Source organism: Aplidium turbinatum, chromosome 7, assembly GCF_918807975.1.
Source record: "Aplidium turbinatum chromosome 7, kaAplTurb1.1, whole genome shotgun sequence".
Lineage (NCBI taxonomy): Eukaryota > Metazoa > Chordata > Ascidiacea > Aplousobranchia > Polyclinidae > Aplidium > Aplidium turbinatum.
This window is the reverse complement of record NC_137478.1, coordinates 20,649,340-20,676,034: the sequence shown is the minus strand read 5'-3', so window position 1 is coordinate 20,676,034 and position 26,695 is coordinate 20,649,340. Positions and strand designations below refer to the sequence as shown.

The 26,695-nt window shown below is 37.4% G+C and overlaps 1 protein-coding gene across 1 annotated transcript; it reads right to left on the bottom strand.

Annotated features, from left to right (window-relative positions):
* Positions 1-14: 14 nt before the first annotated feature.
* On the bottom strand, positions 15-23,992 carry LOC145774509 (centriolar satellite-associated tubulin polyglutamylase complex regulator 1-like). Its single transcript, XM_082585766.1, has 7 exons — positions 23,721-23,992; positions 16,628-16,730; positions 3,663-3,793; positions 3,096-3,266; positions 2,643-2,777; positions 1,046-1,222; positions 15-792 (listed from the first exon to the last, which is right to left on the bottom strand). The coding sequence occupies exons 1-7, from the start codon at positions 23,761-23,763 to the stop codon at positions 728-730; spliced, it is 825 nt and encodes a 274-aa protein (XP_082441892.1). The 5' UTR covers positions 23,764-23,992; the 3' UTR covers positions 15-727.
* Between the last annotated feature and the right edge of the window lie 2,703 nt (positions 23,993-26,695).

The window sequence follows — 26,695 nt, the reverse complement described above, 5'->3', positions numbered from 1 at the left end:
CCCGTTTCATCTTTTTGGAGAACGGAACCCAAAGAAACATTCCAAAAGCTCGAGGAACCCCTGTTCAATAATTTAATTGCCTTATGCAAAAAACATCATTCGATTAATAAAATTTAATTAAAATATTCATGTTCAGATTTATTTATGTACAATAAAAATACAAACTGTAAAAAACCTAATACTGGCAAAACAAAATGATCTCTAACACGTTTATGGGGATTTGACCCACCGGTGTACTGCACAAACGATTAAACTGTCTGAAAGAACTCCTTGAAGCGAAGAAAACATGTCGACAAAATTTGGCGGGAATGCAGAAAGTTAAAGGTAATCGCACCACAAGAAAACAACGAAAATTCGGGATCGCAGCGAACGTGTTAAAGTGTAGCAAATTTATTAATAGTGGCAAACCTAATCAATATTTGATTATATTTAAACAATATGCATATAATAATAAAATAGACTCTCAGATTTGAATGTAAACTTGCGGAACCCCTGGACTTACTGGCGGAACCTACTGGTTGAAAACCACTGCTCTAAACAGTAAGCATGCGTACAAGAAAAAACATTCATACTAGATCGTATTTATTTTCTTACAAAATAAATTGTGACATCAAAATCTATATAAATTAAAAAATACGCGTGTCTTTGAAAGCTAGCCTAATACACAGCGGAACATGAATGGGATGTCAACACGAGTTCAGAGGAATGAAACGTGAAAGTGGCGTCGTCAGCTGTGAAGTATGACGTCGGCATCCGTGCCATCCAAAATGTTTTGACGCGCAGGCAAAATTCCTGAAGAAAACATTTCAGGTGTAATGTGAATCATGAGGTTTTCTCGTTGTCTTTCACAAATGTTTTTATACTTTAAAAATTAGGCTACAGTGATATTTGCCAGCTAGAACAATAGCAGCTAGATTTGAAACTTCGATAAAAAGGCTTTTAAGCAATCAGCCTGCATTAGTAAAACTTTTATAATTTAAAAAATGAATTTTTACAGATTGAGACAACGTTTTAATCTCTAGGGCAAAAAGTAGAAACCGAATACCTATTTCATCATTGATATCTTCATTCTTACTCAGCGCCATCAATAAGCCGTACAAAGTTACACGTGGTAGTTTCTCAAGTTCGTCGCGGATGAATTCTAAGGATGGCTTTGGTGTGTAAGGGCCTATTTTACCACATGCTTTCTCCATTGCCTCGAAAAATGAATGGCTGTTGACACCTGGTGAAAAAAGTAGTGAAAAGAGTGAGTTTAACAGAAATCTATGCAGTATAAAACACTAAAATAGGAGATTTCTGTGATCATAACAAAGAAAGAAATTAAGCGATTTAAGAAATGTCTACAACGCAATTACATCAAGTAGCAACGATGTATTCCCACATTTTCTAAATGGTAGCCTATATTTTACTTGTTGTTTTACAATTTAAGTAAACAGCAAAATAAAAACAATAAACGTAAACAAATGATAACATGGCGTCATAGTTTCACCATAGAAATGGTTAACACTGAATTGCAGGCTGGTCACTGACAACTCAATTGATGAATACCACACACAGCATCGAGTTGATGTATATCAAATAGAAAAATGCTTCCAAAAGTTTCAAAAGGGAAAGACGAAGAAAGACATTCTAGCGTTTAAAAAATCAATTTCATTAGTGGAAAGTATGTTGACAACCATAGGCATACGAAGCCGAGCAACGTTATCAAGTTTAACATATTAAAGATTATTATATTTACAAAAAACACAAAACTACGCAACAATTTGTAAATATCGAACGTTTTCGACATCACAAGATGTCCTTTTCAGGAATAATATACAATTATACATACAACTTAACTATATACATCTAAATAAAACACAATGGTTAACTAAATCTATAAACAGGAAAATACAAAAACTGCACAGTACTTCTGACTAGCTCAAACTCAACGATAGGCTCCACGAAAATCAAAGGTAACTGCATCAAAAGGTGTTAAACAGATCACATGATATGGTAGAAAGGCAAGGTGCGAAAAAACTAATTTTAAAATACAGAGAGCAAGAAAGACGAGCCGCAAGCATACAATTGTCTGTTCAAAGTTAGTTTTTTCGCACCTTGCCTTTCTACCATATCATGTGATCTGTTTAACTCCTTTTGATGCAGTTACCTTTGATTCTCGTGGACGTGGAGCCTATCGTTGAGTTTGAGCTAGTCAGAAGTACTGTGCACTTTTTATATTTTCTTGTTTATACATTTAGTTAACCATTGTATTTTATTCAGATGTAGTTAAGTTGTATGTATATTATTCCTGAAAAGGACATCTTGTGAAGTCGAAAACTTCCGATATTTAATTGTTGCGTAGTTTTGTGTTTTTTGTAAATATAATAATCTTTAATATGTTAAACTTGATAACGTTGCTCGGCTTCGTATGCCTATGGTTCAACAAGATAAACTCTCTACCGAAACTGTATGTTGACAACTTAAACTAAAAATACTGAAAAGACAGCTGAATCACATATGGTAATACATATACTGTAGCAACAATAAAAAAGCTTATTACGGCAAAAAAACGATACTTTGTAATTACTGCGTTACTTTTAGGAAACACACCGAAATGCAACTCGCATATTCGGGATGAGAGAAATGATAAGACGACTAACCTTCGCTCTGTTTGTCAGTATCCCCTCCGTGGCTTGATGGTTCCTCGTGTTGCCAGTCTTCAGTTGACGGAACAAAGACAGTGGTGGCACCAGAAAGCATGTAGCCATACGGCTCTTTGCAGACGTTGATAAAATCTAGAAAAGGTTAAAAGCATTAACAAGAGTAGGGGTGACCAGTTCCTTTCTTTCGGCCGCCTTTCCTTCAGCAACTACGCCCACCCAATTTATTACACCCTGGGTAGAGGTGAGAGGTGTTTTTCAAAAACCAGTTTAAGCTGGGAATCGAACCAGAATCATATGATTGGAAGGCGATCGCCTTATCGGCTGCGCCACCCCACCGCTAGTTTGCATGGTTGCCAAAAATGCAACGTAATCAGCAGAATACGTTTTACAGTTGCTCTTTACAAGTTTCTTTTATTGAAACGTATGAACAAGTATTAGCGACAGGATTACCTTCGTAGTAGAATTGTATCTGAAAAGCGTACAAGAAGTCTGTGAACGACATATGGCAATCTAACGCGTCGTCCATGAGCACAATCCTTGCAGTCCGTTGAACCATTTCCATAGGAAAGTCATAACAAAGCAAACACAAGAGCGAGTGATACTCCTTGACGCTCAAAAGTTCTGAGTAATTAGACAAAGGAGTTGCATTAAAGTATTAAACGATCCAGGCAAATAGGAATTTATAAAATTATTTCTGCAATGAAGGATAATGTTCAAAATTACTGCACAAACTAACCAGAAAGTCAACATACCTATACGACTAGACGTGCTATACCTTTTTTAAACATACGTGGCCCGTTTTACATCATTTCAACAATGCTAAACTTTGAAACGATGTAAAACTTGAAACTATGGCATGCTTGTTATGGCAATCAACATTTGTTGCCTTAAATGAGTATCAAAGTGTAACAACAAATCTGTGCTTTCAGCGTGTTTTCACTATATGTATACTCTCACAACACGACATTTGAAATTTACTAAGTCAGTTTATTAAAAATTGAACATTTTGAAGTACACCTCCTTGGGTGGCGATGTGACGAAAGCTGTTCCACACACACTTAATGAAGCTTGCACGGTTGTGAGAAGTTGCTGATAAAAATTTGTATTCTCGAAATAATGTATGGACACCCAGATACACACTCTTGAAGCTAGAAAACAAATATAGTTTATATTAAAAATATATCAATTCAGGTTTAAAACTTCATTATCAAACTCAAGTCAGTGCTTATTGCTTTTTACATTTTCTTTTAAAGAACCAGAAATTCTTTTTTTAGAAAACCACATGCATAATGGAAGCATAAAGTTAATTTTATGACTTTAATTAAAAAATGTAAGATAAATTTAAATCTAATGCAATTCATATTTAAAATCTTCATCGTCATCCTGTTCAACTGGGGACCATGAAAGTTTGTGAATTTGCAGCATAATTGATAAATAATGACATTTAAAAATTAGTTGTGCTATATTTGATTTATTACAGTGATTTTAAAAGATATCGCACAAAGGTTCGGTTTCCTAACTAAAATAATATTGTACAAAAAAGTAAAATCTTTTCATAAGGCTATGTGCATGCTCAATTAATTCTTTTTAGACAGCATATTATTGATCAATGCTTAATTTAGAAATGCAAACGTTGAGATGGAGAATAGGAGTGAAGGTAATCGCTGCAAGGAAAAATTTACCACCCTCACTGGTGAGGACAAAATCGAATTTGGATGATGATCATAAAACGTTTGTAGTGCATGCCCTTAGGGGCAAAAATGACCATCTTTAGGCTAAACGTGTTACACGTTGTTTTTTTTGCATTTTTTTGTAGTTGATGAATCTAACTTCAATTTTAGTGGGTGCCGCAACTATTTGAGTCACATGATCATCCCCAAATCGGGGATTCTCCCCAAATCAATTTTGAGCTCTTTTCTCGGCATTTCTATGCAATTAGATGTATACCTTTTTTTTTTTTGGACTGACTGCCACTACAAAATACACGAGATAAAAATCACACAAAATTATGTTATTAATGACGCCATTGTGACGTCATATATTAATCTTTTGCTTATTTTTTCTTATTGTAGTTGCTTGTTTGTTGTTAGTGTTACTTTTTTGGTTACAATAAGTTACCAATGCTAAAATAATTACTCCTTCAAATATGACGTCAGTATTGCATCGTGAGCGACGTCATAATTTTGTTATGTGATTTTTTTCCAGATGTTTTTCTTATAGGTTACTATAGTAGGTAGGCAATAACTATAGGTCGGGGCATATATGGTTTGACCCCAAAAAATTGCAACAAAAGGTTTTTCAACTGATTTGATTAGTATTGGGTGTCAGTACTAACATACTCAAAATCTTAAGTAATTCAAGTTCCGTAAAGTGGTTATTTTCAAGATAGCTTCCAAGATGGCCGCCAAACCATTGAACAAAACAGTAAATTGACCATAACTCGGTCATCATATGACCAAAACATGTAGTTTTGGTGTCTATATATAGGTTTTTATACCCTGTAAAGTCAATGAGACCAATGTTCCCAGAATTGTTAAATTATCTGATAGCCTATAAATTCAATATGGCAATCCAAGATGGCCGCCAAACCATTAAAATAACAGTAAATTGACCATAACTCGGTCATCATGACCAAAACATGTAGTTTTGGTGTCTATATCTACGTTTTTACACCCTGTAAAGTCAATGAAACCATTGTCAGAATTGTTAAATTATCTGATAGCCTATAAATTCAATATGGCAATCCAAGATGGCTGCCAAAACAATTAAAAATGTACATACAATAGCATTGTTATTTAAAATGTATTTAAAATGTTATGTATGGTTTATTAAAAAACCTGGTAAATTTCTACATTATATATATTTGGGTAAACTGAGCAGGCATAAAGAGTTTATGCGATGTGGTCATGTAGACTCTTGACATGATCAGCAAAAAGAAAGCAAATGGATCAAGTATTACTAATGCTCATCGCTGTCACTCTCGACGTCATTGTCTGTAATTATGTGATTGCTGTATAGACACATGAACCAGTTTGGCATGGTCCACATCCAGCATGGCATGGTAGCCCATATCTCCGGCAACTACAGTGAGGTGGACACGATTTGTAATTGCAGTGATCATTTTCAGTAGCCTAGATTGTCCGGGGCAGCTTTCATGTCCGTCATGATTGGAACCATCTGATTATTGTCTAATGTCTACTTTCCATCCCCAGTCTAGAGCATCCATACCATCGTCAGTAGCCTACCCATCCTGACCATAATCTGGTAGTAAACTCTGAGGCAGTGGAATTTGGTAAAGGATGATGTAGGATTGTAGGTGGCAAACGTTCAGGGTGATCAAAGGACTTGGCTGTTTTAATTTTCTTGACCAATGTATAGTATCGCTGTGTTTCTAGGTTACTACTGCCATCGTTGCCAAACATAACGGTCATAGCTTTGTTTCCAAGATCCTTAATGATGTGGTCTGTCTGATTTGGGGGAATAAAGCAATTTGCACATTCTTTGATTATTGGTTGACTTTTCACTAGTTTCTTGAAAGCGTCTTCTTCCCGATACCAAATATCCTTGAGGTTGAATCACAACCGGTGAATGCATGAATGAAGAGGAGCTGTGAGCATATGTCTGGTCCAATGGTTGCTTTAAGTTTGTTGATGTCATGTATCGTGGTTGCATAAGCTTTGTCGGAGCGGAAGTAAAGGTCTTTAATGTCTGGGTCAGTGTCAGCATAGTGTATTGTAACAATATTAAAAGGTCTGTGTCTTCACCAATTAAAGTCGTACTATGTCAATGAGAGCTGTCCATCTGCCGTCTTGACGATGTCCACATCTGCATCACCTGGTGCGTTGATCCCATTGCAGCTTCTATTCCTCAGTTGAGCAGAAATTAGAGAAATTAATCCTTCTTTGTTGGAAGCTCGAGACAAGAACTGCTCCTTCTTTCCAATGAACTCGGTGTCTACAGTAAAGTGAACAACCGGGTGGACATTTATGCCACGTCTTTGATGGGTATTGTCTTTGATAGACGGACCACCATATCCATCAAAGACCACCGTTGCTAAGCGATAATGACGAATGGTAAAATCTGCATACGACTGTGCAATAGACCCATAACTGTCTCCAGTTTCCATGGCACTTGATGCAACAAGAACCCTCCATCAAGCACGTAGTGATCGGTTTTCGAGGCAGATTCTTTCACTACTTCATAATCGCCTGACATCACACTGCTGGCATGTTCTGTGATGGCAGTAGCTATTTGAGGCTAATCTTCTGCAAGAAACAGGGTCTGGATGTTACATGGCTGTCACAAGTAATACTCATCTTCCTCTCAACTGGTCTGAGTTTTTGGGAAATGACAGCAACAAAACTGCGTTATTTCAACTGGTTCAACAAGCTGTGATAACTTTAGTCGATCCAAACTTGTCTACAATTGTTGTTACATCGTTAGATACAGCTCTTAACAATCAAACATTGGACATGTCTGAGGTTTCCCCATGTAATCACGAAGAGGCAGACACCAGACACCCGTATGTTTCTCCATGTGAAACATGGAAAATTCGATGCCATAGTCAAAACAGTAGATACTGATGTGGTAATTATTGCAATGTCGTGGTTTGACAAGTTAGAAATCTGTAAACTATGGGTTGAGTTTGGAGTTGGAGAAAAAACTCGCTTCATTCCAATCCATGATATTGTTTCATCTTTACCTCAATCTCCGATGATTTGCACTTCTTTACCTTTGTTTTATGCTATCACAATCTGTGATACTGTTTCGTCTTTGGAAAAAAAGGCTTGGGATTGTTGGATGCTTAATCTTACCAAAAAGTGTGGCTTATTTAACTCTCTGAATTTCTCAAGCTCTCCTAGTTCTATAAATGACATACAAAAATATGTCATAGCTCTTTATGGCAATGGTCCTACTATCACGGATGTAGACGAATGCCGTTATATGACGTTTTCCAATGGTTGCACTATTGAAAAGCTGCCACCAACGTCAGCTGCTCTGATGCAACATAGGCTACACGCAGAGCGATATATCAAGCTGAAATACAGAAATCAAGCCTCGTAAATGTTCAGCAACTACCTTCTCCTTTAGCTTGAGGTTGGAAACATAACGATGCAAATCAGCTTGTTCCGTTTTGTCAGTCTACTTGTGGCTCTCGATGTTCCTGAAGAAAAAATCTATAAAATGCACAAGTCTTTGTTCATGGGAGTACGAAACATGCAATTCGACCACAAAATATCCAATCCTCTCTGATGTTTCATCTTCAATCCACACTGATCATTCAAGAAATGCTTTTGACTTTCTAAACTCTATGTTGTAACTCTATGTTGTAACTTGAAAAAACTTGTCGTACGAATTTTTTTAACATCAAATTACGTATGGTAAGAATTTAACACCAAAAACCGCTAGTTTTTTCATCTTGAATTAACAGTGTTAAGACTCTGACATTGCATCATCTGGGGTCATGTATAAATTTGATTTGTAGATCATAATTACATAGCCTATTATTTTAAATTTTAAAATGGCATGACTAAAAGGGAAATTCACCCCTGGTAGCTGCTCTTCTGGTTATACCCTTGATGACGTCGTTATTGCGTCATACTGTACCGGAATTACTGTTATTGCTTGCAATTGTAAAATTTTAAGCATTTGCAAAACTTATAAGGAGAGTATTTGATCGCTTTTTATGGAATAAACTTACCTTTAGTTCCTGAATTTCAAGTTGTCTAGTTTTAATAATGTAATGACAAGCCTTAAAGCAGCCGGCGGCCATGGCCGCTAAGTAGTGCTTGAATGACCGCCTGTGCTACCTCCTTCGTCGGCCAAGTTTGGCCGCCGATTTCTTCTAGCCAATTATTTAATTTTGCAATAGAATGATCGTGGATTAAATGTCGAAAATATGTAGCATCAAAGAGTGACGCAGAATTAGTTCAGCGCAGCATAGTCACTACTGTTGTATTGAATACATCCAGCTGCGATCACCAGCGCTGTAAGTCTTGTTTGCAACTCCCGATGTTTATTTTAACGAAGTGTTAATCCGAAGTGCTAATTTACATCGGCTGGCAATATTGTCGTTTTTATATAGATTCAATGTTGTCGGACATTGAATCGTTGTTAAAAAGGAGAACTAGGTTAGTTGACATCCGTGGGTAAAACACGTGTCTTCATAGTTGAGAACGCTGTGGGTTAGTGACTTCACACCCTCAAAGGTGACATCATAACAGAATAAATGGTCAGGTTTTATGAAAGGCGGTATGCAGGGCTGCAATTTTTTCTTTCTTGTCGAACGACCAAAAATTCTGCGTTTGTTTGTCGAATAGTAATATGACGTCACAAGAGTCAGATTATAAGCGTTTGGCCGCGAGTTACCGCACAAGTTGTGTGGTATCAGAGTCACTTAAGTTTTTAATCGCATGCTGGTTGAGTGATTGCAAAGGAGTATCAAGCACTAAGTTATGTACCTACCGGACATGTATACAGCCCTCGAAAGTAGCTTGTATGCAAAATCATTGCCGTCGCCAAATCAACAAACCTTGGATTACGGCCCGGCAATTGCTGTATGCTTTAATGTTTAATCAAACAAAATTTTATGCGTTTCTTCATCGCGTGGCACACGGCGGTAGCCCAGAGCATCACGCAAGCTATTTTATGCGCTGACAATGCTCTTGTGAACTGTAAAAATTTTGCAACCGTATAAATACCGGTTTATTGTTACGCAAAAGTTATTTTTTCATTGAATGCTTATTGTTTACCGGTGTCGTTGCGAATATAAATCATGGTGAAAGAAGATATACAGTTAAAAAGTAAAATTTACCTGCTATAGATTACACTAGCCGACAAAAAAAAAAAATTTGTGGTGCCGGCGGTTTTTGAACTGATTTAGACTAACTTAGGGGTGCTGAATCCGAAAATGCAATCAGTTTTTCTCCATCAGGTCAACTTTTTAAGTTACAGTGATTCCACTGCATGAGTGAACTTGTGCATAAGGGCCATTCCGTGTCGATTCACACAGTCAAGAGATTCAACCTTTCGATTTTCTTTAAATTTTACACATCTTTTTACTATTCTATATGATGAACACTTGCAAAATTTGAGTGAAATATATTGAGAAACACGAGAGTTATGAACCATTTAGTTAGGGGGGGTCTACTGAGGGGGCACAATTTTTTTTTTTGGCCATGTTTGAGGCCCTATTACTGCTAATCTTGATCCCCAACTTCACTTTACAGTAAAGTAAAAGTGTGGAGTCTGAAGGTGTTGTGTGTCCACACCTTTACTACTGTTTACTTTAAAGTTTTCTTGCTTACTTTACTGTAAAGTGAAGTTGGGGATCAAGATAAGTCTTGGGCTCCCCACATTGTTTGCAAAACTTTGAAAGAACATTTACGTCAATGGACGAAACAAAAGAAGTCTAATGGTGTGGCATGAGCTAAAATATCATAATAGCGACTGCTGTTTTTGTGCAGTAAACACAAAAGGCATAAACAGGAAAATAGGACTTTCTTGCAATATCCAAACCTAGCTTCAGCAATCAGGCCAGTGCTACACACTTGTACACAGTGAAGAACTTCCTGTTCCTGTTTTTGAAGGGTTGCCACAATTGGATTTACTTTGACGCATACTTTCTATAAAACATTGAGAACCATGGATCAATTTTGCATGGTGGACTTGTCATATCTTGGTGAATATGTGGATAAAATTTCAGTGCAAATTTTCCCTGGGGTCATGGGTAACCGGGATATTAAAAGGACCCCACTTTTAGATTTTTTTCCATTTTGACACATGTTTCATATAAAATATCTCCCAACCTATTTAATATTTTGTACTAAAATTTTTTTAGTTGATAGAGAAGCCTGTAAACAACATTTCCACCAAATTTCAGCCAAAATCAATCAGAAATGGGGTCTTGGTGAGCTTTTCAAATTTTGGAAAATTTTAGCCGAGAGCTGGAAACGGCCAAATTTGGGAGTCTATGACTAGGAATGGGCAATTCAGAATACCGAATCCAGAAGGATTCGGATCCTAAACTATCCGAATCCAAAACGGCAATAAAACCGGGTAATAAGATTCGGTTTTAAAGATATGCATAAGTCTTGTGCAAGCTGTCAGCTGGAGACAGTGAACTGAAAAAAAGTGTGGTTTACTCACTTTTTTCTTTGAACTGACACCATCTGCAGTTCCGCACTTTCAAAAACATTGTGCACGCGTTGTGCGCGCACGGCGCATGCAACTCTACGTCACTCGCTCGCATGAGCAATCAAAGAAACTAAGCGCGCAATTTTGATTGATTGAATCTTTATCCTCGGACTGGGAAAGCTTCTTGCAGAGCTTAATCCTGGCAGTTTCGCATACTTGTAGAGGCTTTGATTCACTGACACAGGCCCGGTCACCGAGATTGACAGAGTGAAGTTTCCGATTGTTGAAGTCTTGTTGCCGGGGAACTATTCCATCCATTAGATGCCGCTGAATGGAAAGCAGTCCTTAACGTGCGTTGCTCAAGCGCACACCCCGAGAGTCGAACCAGCGCCGCTTGATCTTGAAGCTTCTTCGTTCCAGAAGTGACGCGCTAACCAATTGAGCTATCGGGGCAAACTTTTTCACGCATTTTCTTCACGCTTTGTGCACATGCACAATCGTGCAATCATTGCAATGCTTTTTTACAATCCACGTGCGTATGCGACTCTGCGATAGTTTGATTGGTGGGCGTAACAACATTGAGCAGATGCCCCTGCTAAAGGAGTTGGCTCTGAAACACCTCAGCATACCTGTCACATCAGCATCTTCCGAGCGATTCTTTTCGACTGCGGCTTGATGGCAACTAAGCTGCGCTCCCGTTCAGCGTTGCCAGATTGGGAAATAGAATATCAAATTAAAAAATTCTGGTGAAATTTAGAGGTCTTTATTGCCAAGCTTTTTGACCTTGGTACCAGATAACTTTTTGGTGAAATCTGGTGAAATTTTCCATATTCAATTTTTTTCAAGAAAGATTTTCAATTTTTTTAAACTTTTAAGCAAATAATCCCTGCTCGTATAGAAAACGTTTTGCAAGAGGTTTGCATATGGATGATGGCAGTGTCTTATGTCTTAAAAAACTATTTGTATTTAAGCGAAATTGCTTTATTTAGAGTCAGGGCCGTAGCCAGACCGCAGAGCAAGGGGGCCAACTATTTTTAGGGGGGGCAAAAAATTTTTTTGGGCAAAATCATTATAATTGTAGCTGTTGCTCGAGAATGTTGGGATTTTGCCAGGGGGGCGAGGCCCTCCCTGGCCCCCGGCTGGCTATGGGCCTGTTTAGGGTGTTTTAAATATCTGGTGAAATTTTGTTACTTTTTGTTGCCAAGCGGCTTCCATCATCTGGCAACACTGCTCCCGTTTGACTGGCAGTCTTTTAGAATGCCTTAATGTGTAGCATTGCAACAAACATTTACTTTGATTGTGTAGCTTTTGTGTCTGAAATTTTTTACTTTTTGTGTTGCTGGAGCCTGGAAGTTAACAGGATTCGGTATTCTGGATTCGATTCTAGATTCGGTTTAGTATTCCGGAATAATTCTGGAATAGTGAATTATTCTGAATTGCCCATCCCTATATGACCTTTGACCTTTTAGAGTGACAAAGTGAACGATGTTGTTTTTTTAATATTTGGCAGAAGTACTATCACCTGTAAAAAAATTGGGTTGTTACCTAATTTAGTTTAGCAGTAATAGGGCCTCAAACATGGCCAAAAAAAAAAATTGTGCTCCCTCAGCAGACCCCCCCCAAACTAAATGGTTCATAACTCTCGTGTTTCTCAATATATTTCACTCAAATTTTGCAAGTGTTCATCATATAAAATAGTAAAAAGGTGTGTAAAATTTAAAGAAAATCGAAAGGTTGAATCTCTTGACTGTGTGAATCGACACGGTATGGCCCTTATGCACAGGTTCACTCATGCAGTGGAATCACTGTAACTTAAAAAGTTGACCTGATGGAGAAAAACTGATTGCATTTTCGGATTCAGCGCCCCTAAGTTAGTCTAAATCAGTTCAAAAACCGCCGGCACCAAAAATTGTGTCGGCCAGTGTTATCAAACAGAAGGAAAAGTTAGTGTGGTATTTTGCAAAATTTGTAAAGAATTTTATGACGGAAACAAATTGGAATTAGTAAAGCTACGGGGTCAAGTTAAAAAAGTAGTACGAAATTCGATAAATGGTTCTTTGGCACTAAAGTAATGCTTCCGATCATATGGCATCCCGCGTTCATGAACGGGCAGTTTTGCGTCTTCAAGTATTCTAGTGACGACGCGACAACCTCATCCTCCAATACAGCATCTGATAATTTCAATTCTGACAGCTAGTTCTTTATCAAACAGACTCGTGTTTGCTCGCAGTATTCCAATTGTGCCGAAATTATGTTAGTGTAAACGTAAATCGAGGCAATCATCTCGCAGTGAGCTATTAATTTGTTACCGGTACCTGGTTGAACAATTAACGTTATTTTATGATAATTCAACGTCGCTAGATGTCGAATTAATGTAAAACAAACGTAAATTTCTTCTTGGGCATTGATACGCAGGCATCAAAATTCGTTGTTTTTGCATTGACTTCACGTCTGTAGACGTTGAATCAATGTAAAATGATGATTTTTGCTGTCTGGGCTAGCCTACGGAATATATATAACCCTCCAGAAAATTTAAATCGATTTGTGCTGTTAACTTACTTTAAAGTTAACCCAAAATTAACTTACTTTTCCCCCCTGAGTTATTTAAGGTGAATTAACGTGACAGCGTGCGTATCGCTACTTTTGGTATTATTACATCACAACAAATCAAACAGTGCGGTCGTGATAGACTACTCTAGTATATATATTTTTCGCTTTTCGTTTTTTCGATTCAACGTCTGCAGACGTTGAATCAATGTAAAAGCAACGGGTTTTGCTAGCTAGGTTGTGTGCTTTTGTAAATGCAAGTGCAAAATCGCCTATTACGTAACCACAGAAATCCTTTTAGTGGAAGGAAGTCGAGTTGCAACCGTGTTGATCTGTCTACTATTCTTTATTCACATTGCAAAAAAGTTCTCCATTCTTGGAACAACAAGTGCACTGCATAAGTCCGACATAAATACAAACTTGCATAGACGTTGACAATTAAAGTAGCCTACTTCGAAGAAAGTTAGAAACCCGTTGTGTCGAATAGCACGAAACGTGTGTGGCGAAATATTTGATGCCAGGTGTTAGAACTGCGATCAAAGCATTTTTCCGCAGTGTTCAAAATGTTCCTTTCCATAAAAATAGCGGCTTTTTTCATCTGTATTTCTGAACGTCTGGTCGGAAACTAGGCTGTTTTCTACATGTGAAAAACTTTCATAGCAAGTATCCAACAGTCATTTTACCAGAGCAATATTGTTAATTAGCTCAAACGGCAAAATACAAACTGGCATAGACGTTGACAACTCAACGTAGCCTAAGTTATTTCATCTATAAAAGAAACCCGTTGTGTCGAATAGCACGAAACGTGTGTTGCGAAATGTTTGATGCCAAGTGTTGGAGCTTCGATCAAAGTGTTCAAAATGGCGGTTCAAATCTGGCCGCAGTGTTCAAAATCAATCTGGCCGCAAGTTCAAAATGGTCGCAGTGTTCAAAATGGCGGCGCTGACGCCTTGGGAGTTTCTCGTGTGAAGCGTCGCTTTTAGACAGGGTTGTCGGTATTTTACCCAACCCAAAAAAACCCGGGTGGGTTTTTTTAAAAAAACCCACGTAAAAAAACCCAAAAAAACCCATAAAAAAACCCAGAGCATCATATTTGTCCAGTTTTTATTAGAAAATTAAAAAAATGAACAAAAACACTACAAGGCACTTAAAACAAACTTTAAATTGGGACTTAAGGATGTGATTGTGAAGTAAATTTCCAAGAATAGACTGAAAACGCAGTGGATATTGTACAGTACACAAAAATCAAGTAATGCCACTTTGTGTATATACTACACTAAAACTCATTTATGCAAGAAGGCCTTATAGTTAAACTGGTGAAAGTACTACTCTACTGTAGTCTGTATATATGATGTGAAATGCAATTTAGGAGGCTATTTACCAATTACAGATTCTGGATTCTAACGCATGGCTGTTTCAGAGCATTTGCCTAATTGGCCACGCAATCGCTCAATTGCTCATCCATTACTATATATAATATTATATATAAATGATAAAAAATATTTAAACATGATGGCATAAATGCTCCTTGCCTTCAAATCTAAAGCAAATGTGATTTCTACCACGGTAGCATCAACTTTGTATAGAAATCAGTGGATGATGCAACATCCAACTTGGTCTTGAAATTAATGGATGATGCAACATTCAAGCAACAACAGCCCTAGTGCATTATTTTATTGAGTTATGGCAAGCATGTACTGTGAGTGAAAGCCACTTCATTCGTAAAAAGTAGTTTTGAGGTGAAATAAGCATGAATCTACCTTTTTTTGCATCTTTTTTTAAAAAAACCCAATAAAACCCAAAAAACCCGGGTTTTTTTAAAAAAACCCGGGCGGGTTGGGCTTTTTTAAAAAAACCCGGGTTTTTCTCAACCCTGCTTTTAGACCTTGCTTTAAAGTACCTGGCAAAGGAAAGATTACGTAAGTCAGCACTCTTATGATTGCATCACGTGATGCCCCCCCCGATTGTTCCTCAACCTGACGATGTTTAGTCTTCTCTTCGTTTTTTTTCTTTTTACTTTTCGTTTTTTTTTTTTCTGTAAGGCACAGCGTTTGTCGAATAGTGATGGCGCGTGTCGAGTGACCTCGTCACCGAAAAAGACAAAAATCGCAGCCCTGGCGGTATGCAGTTAATACAATTTACTGAGCTGCGAGCAGTTAAAACAATTTAGGGTCGTTAGATGGTCCGCAATACCGGATTACAATCCCGATAAAGCATTTAATGCGTGGTACAACAGTTCTATTGCAGGACGTCGCCCAGACTTCAACAACTATAAGTGATCATTTAACATTGTTGCAAGTTTAATGCTATTTACTTGTGCTATCGTTATTGTATTTTGGCCGAGAAGGAGCTCTCGGTAGGCCACGATGGCTGCCGGAAAAAAACACGAGTTTTAAGGCCTGTAATGATGATGTCATAAAAGATGCAATCATGACGAAACTATTTTTAGGAATTGTGAAATGGTTTTAGTAACCGGTACTCCAACTAAAACCAACAGCAAACGACCAAAATAGGTTAAAAAAGCAAAAACATATATGTGATGATGTCATAATGACGTCATCAATCAAATTATTTTGTGTTTATTTTGTCTCATTTATTTGTATGTGCTTTTTAAGTTAAAATATACAAAAATCAAATATGTAATTACACAAAAATGCCGTAAAAAGAGCTGAAAATCCCCAATTTGGAGGTGATCACGTGACCCAAAAAGTTGCAGCACCCACTAAAATCAAAGTTGGGTGGATCAACTGCAAAAATATGCAAAAAAATAACGTGTAACACATTTAGCCTAGGTAAAGATTTCCCTAAGGGCCTGCACTATTGCCAACATCCAAGTAGCGCTTACAGTTTTTTCATGACTGTGATTGCAAAAATGTTTTAATTACAAATGTAAAAGGGAAAGTTTGTTGGTAAAAACTTCAAGAATTTGAGTAATTTTGAAAAACATATACCGTAGATACTAGACAAGGACATAAATTATATGCTGATTTTAGATCCTGTCTGCCAACATAGAGAATAGAGATCATAGCATAACTTTGTCAATGTCATCAATCGTCATTATGTGTCACGAGTTCAGAAAATTTAGAAGTGTTTCATTTCTAAACTTATATATAATAATAATATGAAACATTTGTTTTGGTTAGAAGATGCAATATAGATACTAAAGTATTTTTATGGGCCTGTGATCACTTCGTGGCACCAAAATGGGCTCGTCAAGACAAAAAGGTCATCTAGATGTTGTACAACAGCAATTACACAAAACTAAATGCCATGTACATTTGAAAAACAACACAACTTACTAATCAGCAAAAAACTTCGATTGAATCACTTTTGGATGCTCATCTTTGTATTCTAACAATTGGCTAATAGCATCTTCCACATACAATAAAACTTTGTGTTTTTCTGTAACAAATCAATGTTATGACATTTTACCTTGTAAAGTGTAAACACATTACTTGTTATCCCATTTTAATATTACATGATTTAAGATATCTGCTCAATGCTCATTGTCCACCATGTACAATGTACATTTATAAATCAATACTATATTGGTCGAGAACAATGGCGCATTGTATCCAACCCTCAACACAAGGAAGGAACATAATGATGATGATGACTAGAGATGTACCCATAGGCGTCGAAATAGGGTGGGCGACGCCCACCCTGCCGTGAAATGAGGGTGGGCAAAATATGTTTCGCCCACCCTGTTTTCATGACACTTATGAAGTGTTCGTTACAATTATTTCCGTTTTTGTTGAACGTTGAATTATCCAACCAACTGCAACGCAACTTCTTGTTTTAAGTTATGTCTCTCGCTAGGTTTCCAACAGAACTAATCAATTCTGCAACAACGCTGCGTTGAAAAAAAAGCGATACTCACTGCATTGTTGTTGCTATGGCAACTGCCACACGCTGGCAATTCCTGGTGAGGTAAAGCCACGTTTGATCTTTTCTCCGAATGGTCTCACTTTCGTTACGTCACAATCAAAGCTCAGTTCCGGGTCAGCGTAAGGGTATATGAACATGACAATAAAATAACCGATACAAATTAAAGACGTACAAAGAGTGAAACAATCGCTTTTTACAAATCTTTCATCACAAACTTGTTGCTTGGTATAAATTGGGGCACCGCGCGATGTTGTCATTTCATTATTGAAAAGTTAAACATGAAGCAAAGTCAAACATCCATTCGCGCATTCTTAAAACCAGCTTCCAAAAGGCGTCGAGATGATAACGCTGAAGAAGCCACGTCCAGCACGAATGAATGTAGAGATGACATTGATGAAGAAAGCAGTGCTTCAAGGATGGACAGTAGTGAAGTCAGTGTCTCAGGCAATGCACTGGTAGTTGTAGAAGACAGTATGAGCTATGGATCTCTACCTGCTCCATTTGACGTTAGCATGCTGCCAGATCAGCTTCCGGCTCGGGAAGGTTGTGTGCTGCAAAGAAGGCTTTTTTTCCGAATTCCAGTGGATGCGTCTTAACCCTGATGGTACTTGTTACTGTAGCTGTTGTTTGTGGGCCTCGGAAAACGATCGGTTATCTGCCGCAGAACAACGGAAGTTATATATATGCAGCAGTCGATGGGCAAAGAAGTCTGGAGGTTGGGAGCATTATCATAAGGAAATGAGGGAATCATAAAGCACAAACACTCAGGACTCTCATCACAACTCATCGGCAGAGGCACTGCAGGTATAGTTGGTCGAATAAACCTTTTTCTGTTCAGGACTACTTTACAACTGCACTCGTGCTGCTTGATTGAATGACCACATTGTACGTAAGCTTGGTGCGGTACAAAACCGCAATATCCGCACAGTCAGCAGTCACCTGTCCGAACATTTTGCGGGAATCCGAAGGCGCCACTTCAAAGATAACAGGTCACGAGTCACGTACTTTTTAGGTCGCAAAGGAAAACATAAAAGATATTTGTTTAGTTTAGCAACGCTCATAAGATCGCAAGGCACAAGAAAGCAAACATCAACCCTATAAAAGCTTAATTGCTGCAGCGACGCTAAACGCAGTCTTTGTGAGAAAGACTAACCATTGCGAATTTGCGAACATACATATTTACTGAAATATGTTTGAAGACTCTAGCCCACCCAGAATTCCTCTCTTCTAAGAAAAAATCGACGCCTATGGATGTACCGATACCAATATTTTGGCCGATACCGATATCACTTTTTTAGGCTGATACTGATACCAATATTTTGGCCGATACTTTGGTGTTACAAAAAGAAGCAATTTTGGTATTTGCAAGGAATTATATAGAATTCGAAGTTTTACCTTATTTGCATAAAACTATTAAAAAAAGCTTTCAATTGGCATAATTTATTAAAGATTTAAGAATCCAATCTCAACCGCATTGTTGTGTCATAACTCATAATAGTAGGTTTTAGTAATTAATGAAAGTCCACCGTAATTGAAGACTGGGGTATAAGGGAAGAAACATTACATCATAATTGGTGTTTCTGAAAAATTAATAAAGTGTTTGCACAAACTCTCCAAATAAGCTATCATAATTGATAATAAGATGTAAAATGTAAACCAAGTGATTTGTGTAGTCGTACAAAAACTATTCGACAAGTAATGTGCAACCTAAGGGCGCTTGTCGTTTGGTTGAAAAGCTATTGCTTTCTTGTCTTTTCAACTATGAGTAATAAAGTCAGAGTTTTCTAATTTTCTTGAATTTGAGAATTTCTCTGGATAATTTTCCGTTCGTCAAAAGAGGATGTGACCGTGTTTGCCGAACTATGAGTAGTATTATAGGGGTAGGCAGTAAAAATGAAGGTATTCAGATTTTGCATAGGACTCTTTTTTAAACAATAATATGATATGACAATGCAGAATCAGCAAAAAAATTTGAACTTTAGGCGTTTTTGGCGGTTAGCACCACAAAAAACTGAAAATTGCATTTTTGGATTGTGAATTTAACAAAAAATCACAATTTTCTGGAATAAATGGTTTTCAAATGTACAATACTGCATAAACTTGTCATTTTTTTATGCAAATGGGCTCTGTGAAGATGGAATAATAACTCAAGACTAATTTAGAATTTCATTACTCAAAGAAAAGTCCAAAAAACACAAAAAAATGGTGAAAAAGCATCAATTTTTTATGATAAAGTGTTCAGGAAAGGACAGGCCTATTGCAAAGCCTTGGACACTAGAAGAGATACAGTAGAAGAATGGTGGGGTATAAAATGGTGAAGCTTTCGAGGTTAATGCATTTAATGGACTTCTTAAACCGAGGGGAGGACATTTCTGGGGGGAGGGGGTATAAAATAAGGATTTGAGTGATTCCAGAGTCATGCCGCTGTGGGAAAATACCTAAGCGGATTTTATTAAATACATTTAATAGGCTACTATGATTATGTTAATCTTGTTACTAATATATACTATAATTGTTTTTTTCAAATGACAGAAAATAATACAATATTTGTGCTAGGGGATGTACTTCCCAAAAATTATGATGCAGCGATTGCTATATTTAGTGTTGCACAAAAACTGAAATCAAAGAAGATGACGCTTTGCATCAGGTTATATGTTACTGCTTTGATAAAAACATGGACAAAAGCATTCGGAAAAGATTACATCATTGACCGGAAATGCATCATGGAGAAAGTTCAAAAGGTCATAACCCACTACCACAATCATGTTTATGCCGAACACAACCGCACAAAACCAAAAAAGATAGGAATGGCTTTCGAGAAAAAGAGTATTCGGCATCTCCACATATCCTGAAGAAATATGTTATTGATGTTCAATTGTTCATAAAGAATCGCAAGACGTATACAGTACCAACCAATGTTCTTCTTGAAATAGGGAAGAGTATGGATGATTTAACAAGCGACAAAAAGGCTTTTTATATCGACCAACTGGGGTATCAAGTCATGCGCATCAGTGAAGAAATTGAGTATATGTCATAGAAAAGGAATCAGAACTAGCTGAACAACAGACAATCATTGAACAAGATAGGATTGAAGAACAATACATGCAAATTGAAGACGAAACCAACCTATCGAATACATTAAGTGATCAACTGATTGGTTGTCGTTGTATTTCGCATGTGCCCCGGCCGATTAGCACTGATATTTCAGGTTCATGCAAACGCATTGCCAACTGTGACTGGATGCCTGTGCCCAACTCCAACAGAGTATTTACCAATCCTCGCAGGCATCCAACCTGCTGAGCTTCGCCGAAAGGGAGCCCTTATACACCTGGCTCGCCGGGCGGGGGATCCTAACCACTTGCTTCATGCAAAACTCAACATCCCACCTCAAGAATCTCCCCGGCAATTGAAGTCAAGACACCCCTTTGTGCCAGCTGCTGTTGAATTGCTACACCCATTCAGCGATCATGCCATCAGCGCAGCACACTTCATGGAAGACAATTGGAATGCAGCGTGGTGTGCCACCGACACGAAACTACATGGTTTTAGACCTCACCCTGTGGCGCGCCTCCCTAGCATGGACCTGCCTCGGCCGACTTGGGTCAAGCTCAACAGAATCCGAACCGTAGTCGGTCGCTTCCATTTCAACATGCACAAGTGGGGTTTGGCTCCCTCACCGGCCTGCGAATGCGGCGCAGAGGAACAAACTGCTGACCATGTCGTTCTCGAATGTCCCATCTATAAGGCACCAAATGGAACGCATGGTATAGCAACGCTGGACGAGGCTACACTCACCTGGCTCTCCATCACCTGTCTGAAATTTGATTTGATCTAGTCTCAAACGAAAGAAGAAGAAGCTAGTTCTGATTTCTTTTCTATGCCATACTATTACTCAATTTCTTCACTGATGCGCATGACTTGATACCCCACTTGGTCGATATAAAAAGCCTTTTCGTCGCTTGTTAAATCATCCATATTCTTCCCTATTTCAAGAAGAACATTGGTTGGTACTGTATACGTCTTGCGATTCTTTATGAACAATTGAACATCAATAACATATTTCTTCAGGATATGTGGAGATGCCGAATACTCTTTTTCTCGAAAGCCATTCCTATCTTTTTTGGTTTTGTGCGGTTGTGTTCGGCATAAACATGATTGTGGTAGTGGGTTATGACCTTTTGAACTTTCTCCATGATGCATTTCCGGTCAATGATGTAATCTTTTCCGAATGCTTTTGTCCATGTTTTTATCAAAGCAGTAACATATAACCTGATGCAAAGCGTCATCTTCTCTGATTTCAGTTTTTGTGCAACACTAAATATAGCAATTGCTGCATCATAATTTTTAGGAAGTACATCCCCTAGCACAAATATTGTATTATTTTCTGTCATTTGAAAAAAACAATTATAGTATATATTAGTAACAAGATTAACATAATCATAGTAGCCTACTAAATGTATTTAATAAAATCCGTTTAGGTATTTTCCCTCAGCGGCATGACTCTGGAATCACTCAAATCCTTATTTCATACCCCCCTCCCCCCAGAAATGTCCTCCCCTCGGTTTAAGAAGTCCATTAAATGCATTAACCTCGAAAGCTTCACCATTTTATACCCCACCATTCTTCTACTGTATCTCTTCTAGTGTCCAGGGCTTTGCAATAGGCCTGTCCTTTCCTGAACACTTTATCATAAAAAATTGATGCTTTTTCACCATTTTTTGTGTTTTTTGGACTTTTCTTTGACTAATAAAATTCCAAATTAGTCTTGAGTTATTATTCCATCTTCACAGAGCCCATTTGCATAAAAAAATGACAAGTTTATGCAGTATTGTACATTTGAAAACCATTTATTCCAGAAAATTGTGATTTTTTGTTAAATTCACAATCCGAAAATGCAATTTTCAGTTTTTTGTGGTGCTAACCGCCAAAAACGCCTAAAGTTCAAATTTTTTTGCTGATTCTGCATTGTCATATCATATTATTGTTTAAAAAAGAGTCCTATGCAAAATCCGAAGTTAGTGCCTAAAATCCACCCTGTACTGCCTACCCCAAAGTCAGAGTTTTTTAATTTTCTTAAATTTGAGAATTTCTCTGGATAATTTTCCGTTCGTCATAAGAGGATGTGAACGTGTTTGCCGAACGGCGCAAAAATGTCGTTCGGCAAACATGGTCACATCCTCTTATGACGAACAGAAAATTACCCAGAAAAATTCTCAAATTCAACAAAATTAAAAAACTCTTGACTTTATTACTCATAGTTGAAAAGACATAAAAAATTGGAGCGTAGGCTTCTGAAATTAAAAATTGACCACAAAAATGCAGCAGCCTAACGATTGAGTCACTTCGGGTCAAAATTTAGTTAAAACGTAAAAAAAAAATGCTTCCGCGTAGTATTGAACTCATTCCCTCTGGAACACCAACCGAAGACGTATTCCACGCGCCATCCAATCAGTTGAACATAATAGTCGAATTTAGAACTTATATAGGCACTCTTCTCGGCTTTTGCTTTGAAAGAGAAAAAGAAAGTGCCTATATAGTGACGTCATGACCGGTCAAATAGTGTTTCAGATTCAAAGACCGGCGCCGGTCAAATAGCCACTGCCTTAAGGTAAGGGTTAGAGTTAGGAATAAGATTAGGGTTTTGATCTTTGCCCAGGACTAAAAAAAATTTCCAAAATACAAGTTTTTGTTTTCAACAGCTTTAAACTTTTCTCAAATTAGGGCAGAATTCTTTATCTGGCAACACTGTTGAAGCTATTATTACGCTAGCCTATATATTATAGTGTAAATATAGCCACATCCAAAAAAAAAGACTGCAGTTCAACTTAGTTTATTTTTTGTTTTGTTGGCAAAAAAGAAAGAAAAAAAGCAAAAATATACAAAAACACAATAAACACAACTAATTCGCACAACACGGATGGCAGAGAAAGACCAAAAGGTCACCAAAGTCAGCTGCCACCCAAACATTACAAGTCGTGAAATTAAATACAGACAGTAATGCAAGTTGAAAGAGAGAAGAGAGAGAGAGAGAAACCTTTTATTTTGTCTGTTGCGACAATAGTAGGCTACGGTACAATTATAAACAATACGAATAAAATAGTATATATATACCATAGCTATCTAAATACCACAACAGACAGGAAGCAGCGAAAGACTATATCAGTCATCGAGTCAGCTGCTTCCCAGTTCTTAATGTGACAAATGTCAAGCATCGGCAAATTACGTTGAAACAAGATAGGCTGATGTTCAGTAATATTAATGAAAGAAAAAAAAAATCATGTGCTGCTGCGATCCTTAAGTAAAGTTGCAAAAAATAATTTCGCATTTTATGAGTTAAGGCTGAGAGTCAATTCTTTCTATTACTGTGAGTGTTAATTTTTGTCCAGATTATTTTGAGAGCATCCACTGTATGGACTTGTGGCACAGGGGGAAAGTTGCAGTCTTTGGATAAACAGTGGTAAAAAATGAATAAAAAAAATGTTTGATTGATCGAATGCAACATACCCAAATAATCTTCTGTGGAAACTTCTTTCATTTCTGACTCCATCCTATATAGTTCGGCCAACTGCCAGAAAAGAAAATATCTGTGTTGAATGAGAATGGCGTTGCACTATACAGGGTTACAGGCGTTGAGTGGTAACAAACTTTTTCTTCTGAAATCTGTTCCAGCCAGCGTTGCCAGATGCTGGAAGCTGCTTGGCACCAAAAAGTAACTAAAATTTCACCAGATTGCATTCAATTTCACCAGATATTTAAAACACCCTAAATAAAGCAATTTCGCCTAAAAATGCAAATAGATTTTGAGACATAAGACTAAAATGAAACGAATATACAAAACATATGTTTTGTCACACATTGCATAACGTACACGGATTATAACAGTAGCAGTTATAATTATCAGTATAAACATCAAAAGTTCTTAACCAAAAAAGTTGTTGTTTATACTTTAAAAGCAGAAACTTTTACTGCCAGGGTTAAAATGCACTCCAAGATGCAATAACATCCCGATGAAAAAATTTGAAAGACTTTTGCATATCCTGCACAGGATATCCATGAAAATGAAACAAGTGGCCACTGTATGCTTGTGTAGCCTATGTAAGGTCACTGATGTTAATAAACTTTTAGTTTTTGGGCAAAAAACAACCTCCTTTGTAGCGATCCATTATTTCATCATATAAACTCCCTTTCTTTAACTAAAATGAACCATTTCAAACCATGCGTAATTTCCTAAAGAATTGTAATTTTCCATTTAATCTGCTCCCGAAGTCAATAAGAAAAAGGGAGCTGATGATTATAAAATGACTTGTTCGCATTTGGCGAGAGCTCTACCACGTCAAACCAGCTCAATTAGACAAAGAGCTCTATCAAATCGGACCAGCTCAAGCAGAGCCCAGTTAGACCAGTTCAGCTCTCAGAAAACATTAAATTGTTTGTTTACTTAAAATGTAATAATTCGCGATAATGTTTTACTGTTTTGCAATTTCACTATTCTGTAATGTTTAAATTCAATTTGTGTTATAGACCTACAATATTATACGAACACCTTCTGATAACTTAAAATTATAATTCGAATAACAATTGTGTGGAAATTATTTCATGGAGTCAGATAGCCAAACTAGATAAATTAGATAGATTAAATGGAAAATTACAATTCTTTAGGAAATTACGCATGGTTTGAAATGGTTCATTTTAGTTAAAGAAAGGGAGTTTATATGATGAAATAATGGATCGCTACACCTTCACTAATTTTAAATATAAAACTTGCCTTTTTGGCCAGTTTTTTAGTAAAAAGAACTCTCCAAAAAGCATTGTCTCGCCACTGACTGCAACCACAGTGGCAAAAGCTACACGATTGCTGGTACAGTGCTGCTGTCAGATTCAAAAGATTGATTGAAAAGTCCAAATTGGTCACTCTGAACTTGCAACACACTGCTATCACGCATGCGCAAACCTCTTGCAAAACGTTTGGTCACAGCGGTAAACCATAATCTCTTCGTGGGAAAATTGTAACGTAAGATTCCCAAATCCGTTCGTCTGTATGTAATGACCGAAAAACAAATACTCTTTTGAAACGTCTTTTCAAAAAGTGTATTCCTGTAAAATTAGCCCGCGGCTATCGAAAATGCGACGCAACACCGTACGCCTCTAAAAACTGTCACTACAATACAAACTACTTAGATAAAGACGGAATTTTTGTCCAGCTAGCAAGCACTAAGCAAACAGTTAAATGTGCGACTAACCTCTTCAAGCAACTATTTCACGAATGACCAGAATAGATAGCAATATCTCAAACTCACGTACGCAGTACTGTGACGCAATAGTGAAAGACATTGTCACGCAATTCAAACAGGTGTTCAAAGCTGGTGATCCAATGTTTCATGTTTAAACAGGTTTGACACAAGTCTTACGAACGATGGTGCAATTTGGCTCATTTTTAGGAAAAATTCCATGACGTAATACGCTAAGATTCAGTAGACCTGAACGGTTTTTATATGACGTTTGATTAGGTGAACAATTGTCTGGAACAACGTTTTCTGCACGAGCAGAGATTTTTTGCTAAAAAGTTTAAAAAAAATTGGAAAAACTTGAGTGGGGAATATTTCACCAGATTTCACGAAAACGTTGTCTGGTTCCAAGGTCGAAAAGTGTGGTACCAAAGACCTCTAAATTTCACCAGAATTTTTTTATTTGGTATATATCCTATTTCCCAATCTGCCAACGCTGATTCCAGCAGCAGGTGAGGTAAGATAAGGTAGCCACTTTAACAAGTCGAAATTCTGCCACTGCGAATGACTACAATGCAACCGCCAACCAATCAGAACATGTTATAAGAAGCTACCGTCCAATTGTGACCCTTCTAGCACTCATCCAGAGAGTTAATGCTTGTTTTAAACTTTATTTGGTAATCACAGAAGAAAAAGAGCAATAGCAGTGGTGGGAATCGAACCCGCGTCAATGAAATGACTACTTTTTAGCCCTAACTCCTAAGCAGGGGTGCATTCCTAAAATTTTTTATGGGGGGGCTCTAACACTTAGCTGTGTTGTTATAGACAAAGTATGTATAAGTAATCAGTGTAGGTTAGCCAACAATGTTCACCTTTTTTAAAAGGAAACACTGTTCAGTATGTTTTTACTTCTGAACATCATGTCGAAAAACAACCCATGCTAAAACAGGTGCTGGTTAAAGATCGGCCGCCTTGGTCAGTGACGTCACGAAAAAGTGTGACGTCATGCAAAAAAACGCAACTACTTTTAGGAAGGGTGCAAAAACGCGGAATTGATTGATTGATTGATTTTATTTCGTTGTAGGTAAATATAATACAATAAATACAGCAATAAAAAAGGAATTTCCAGCAACGGGAATCTGCGAAGAGACCATGGGTCTTCGAGTCAAGCAGATACCCCAGATTCTAATAGAAGTTCTAAAATTGCGATAAGAATAATTCAATAACGAAAATTGAGACAAGGTGTTAGAAGAT

Bases quoted from the DNA above. Each gene is read 5' to 3' on its own strand.
- LOC145774509 (XM_082585766.1), bottom strand. From the start codon at position 23,763: ATGGAGTCAGAAATGAAAGAAGTTTCCACAGAAGATTATTTGG. The intron at 16,731-23,720 runs GTATGTTGCATT...GATTTGTTACAG, and splicing joins TTCCACAGAAGATTATTTGG to AAAAACACAAAGTTTTATTG. The intron at 793-1,045 runs GTATTCGGTTTC...TGTTTTCTTCAG, and splicing joins AGATATCAATGATGAAATAG to GAATTTTGCCTGCGCGTCAA.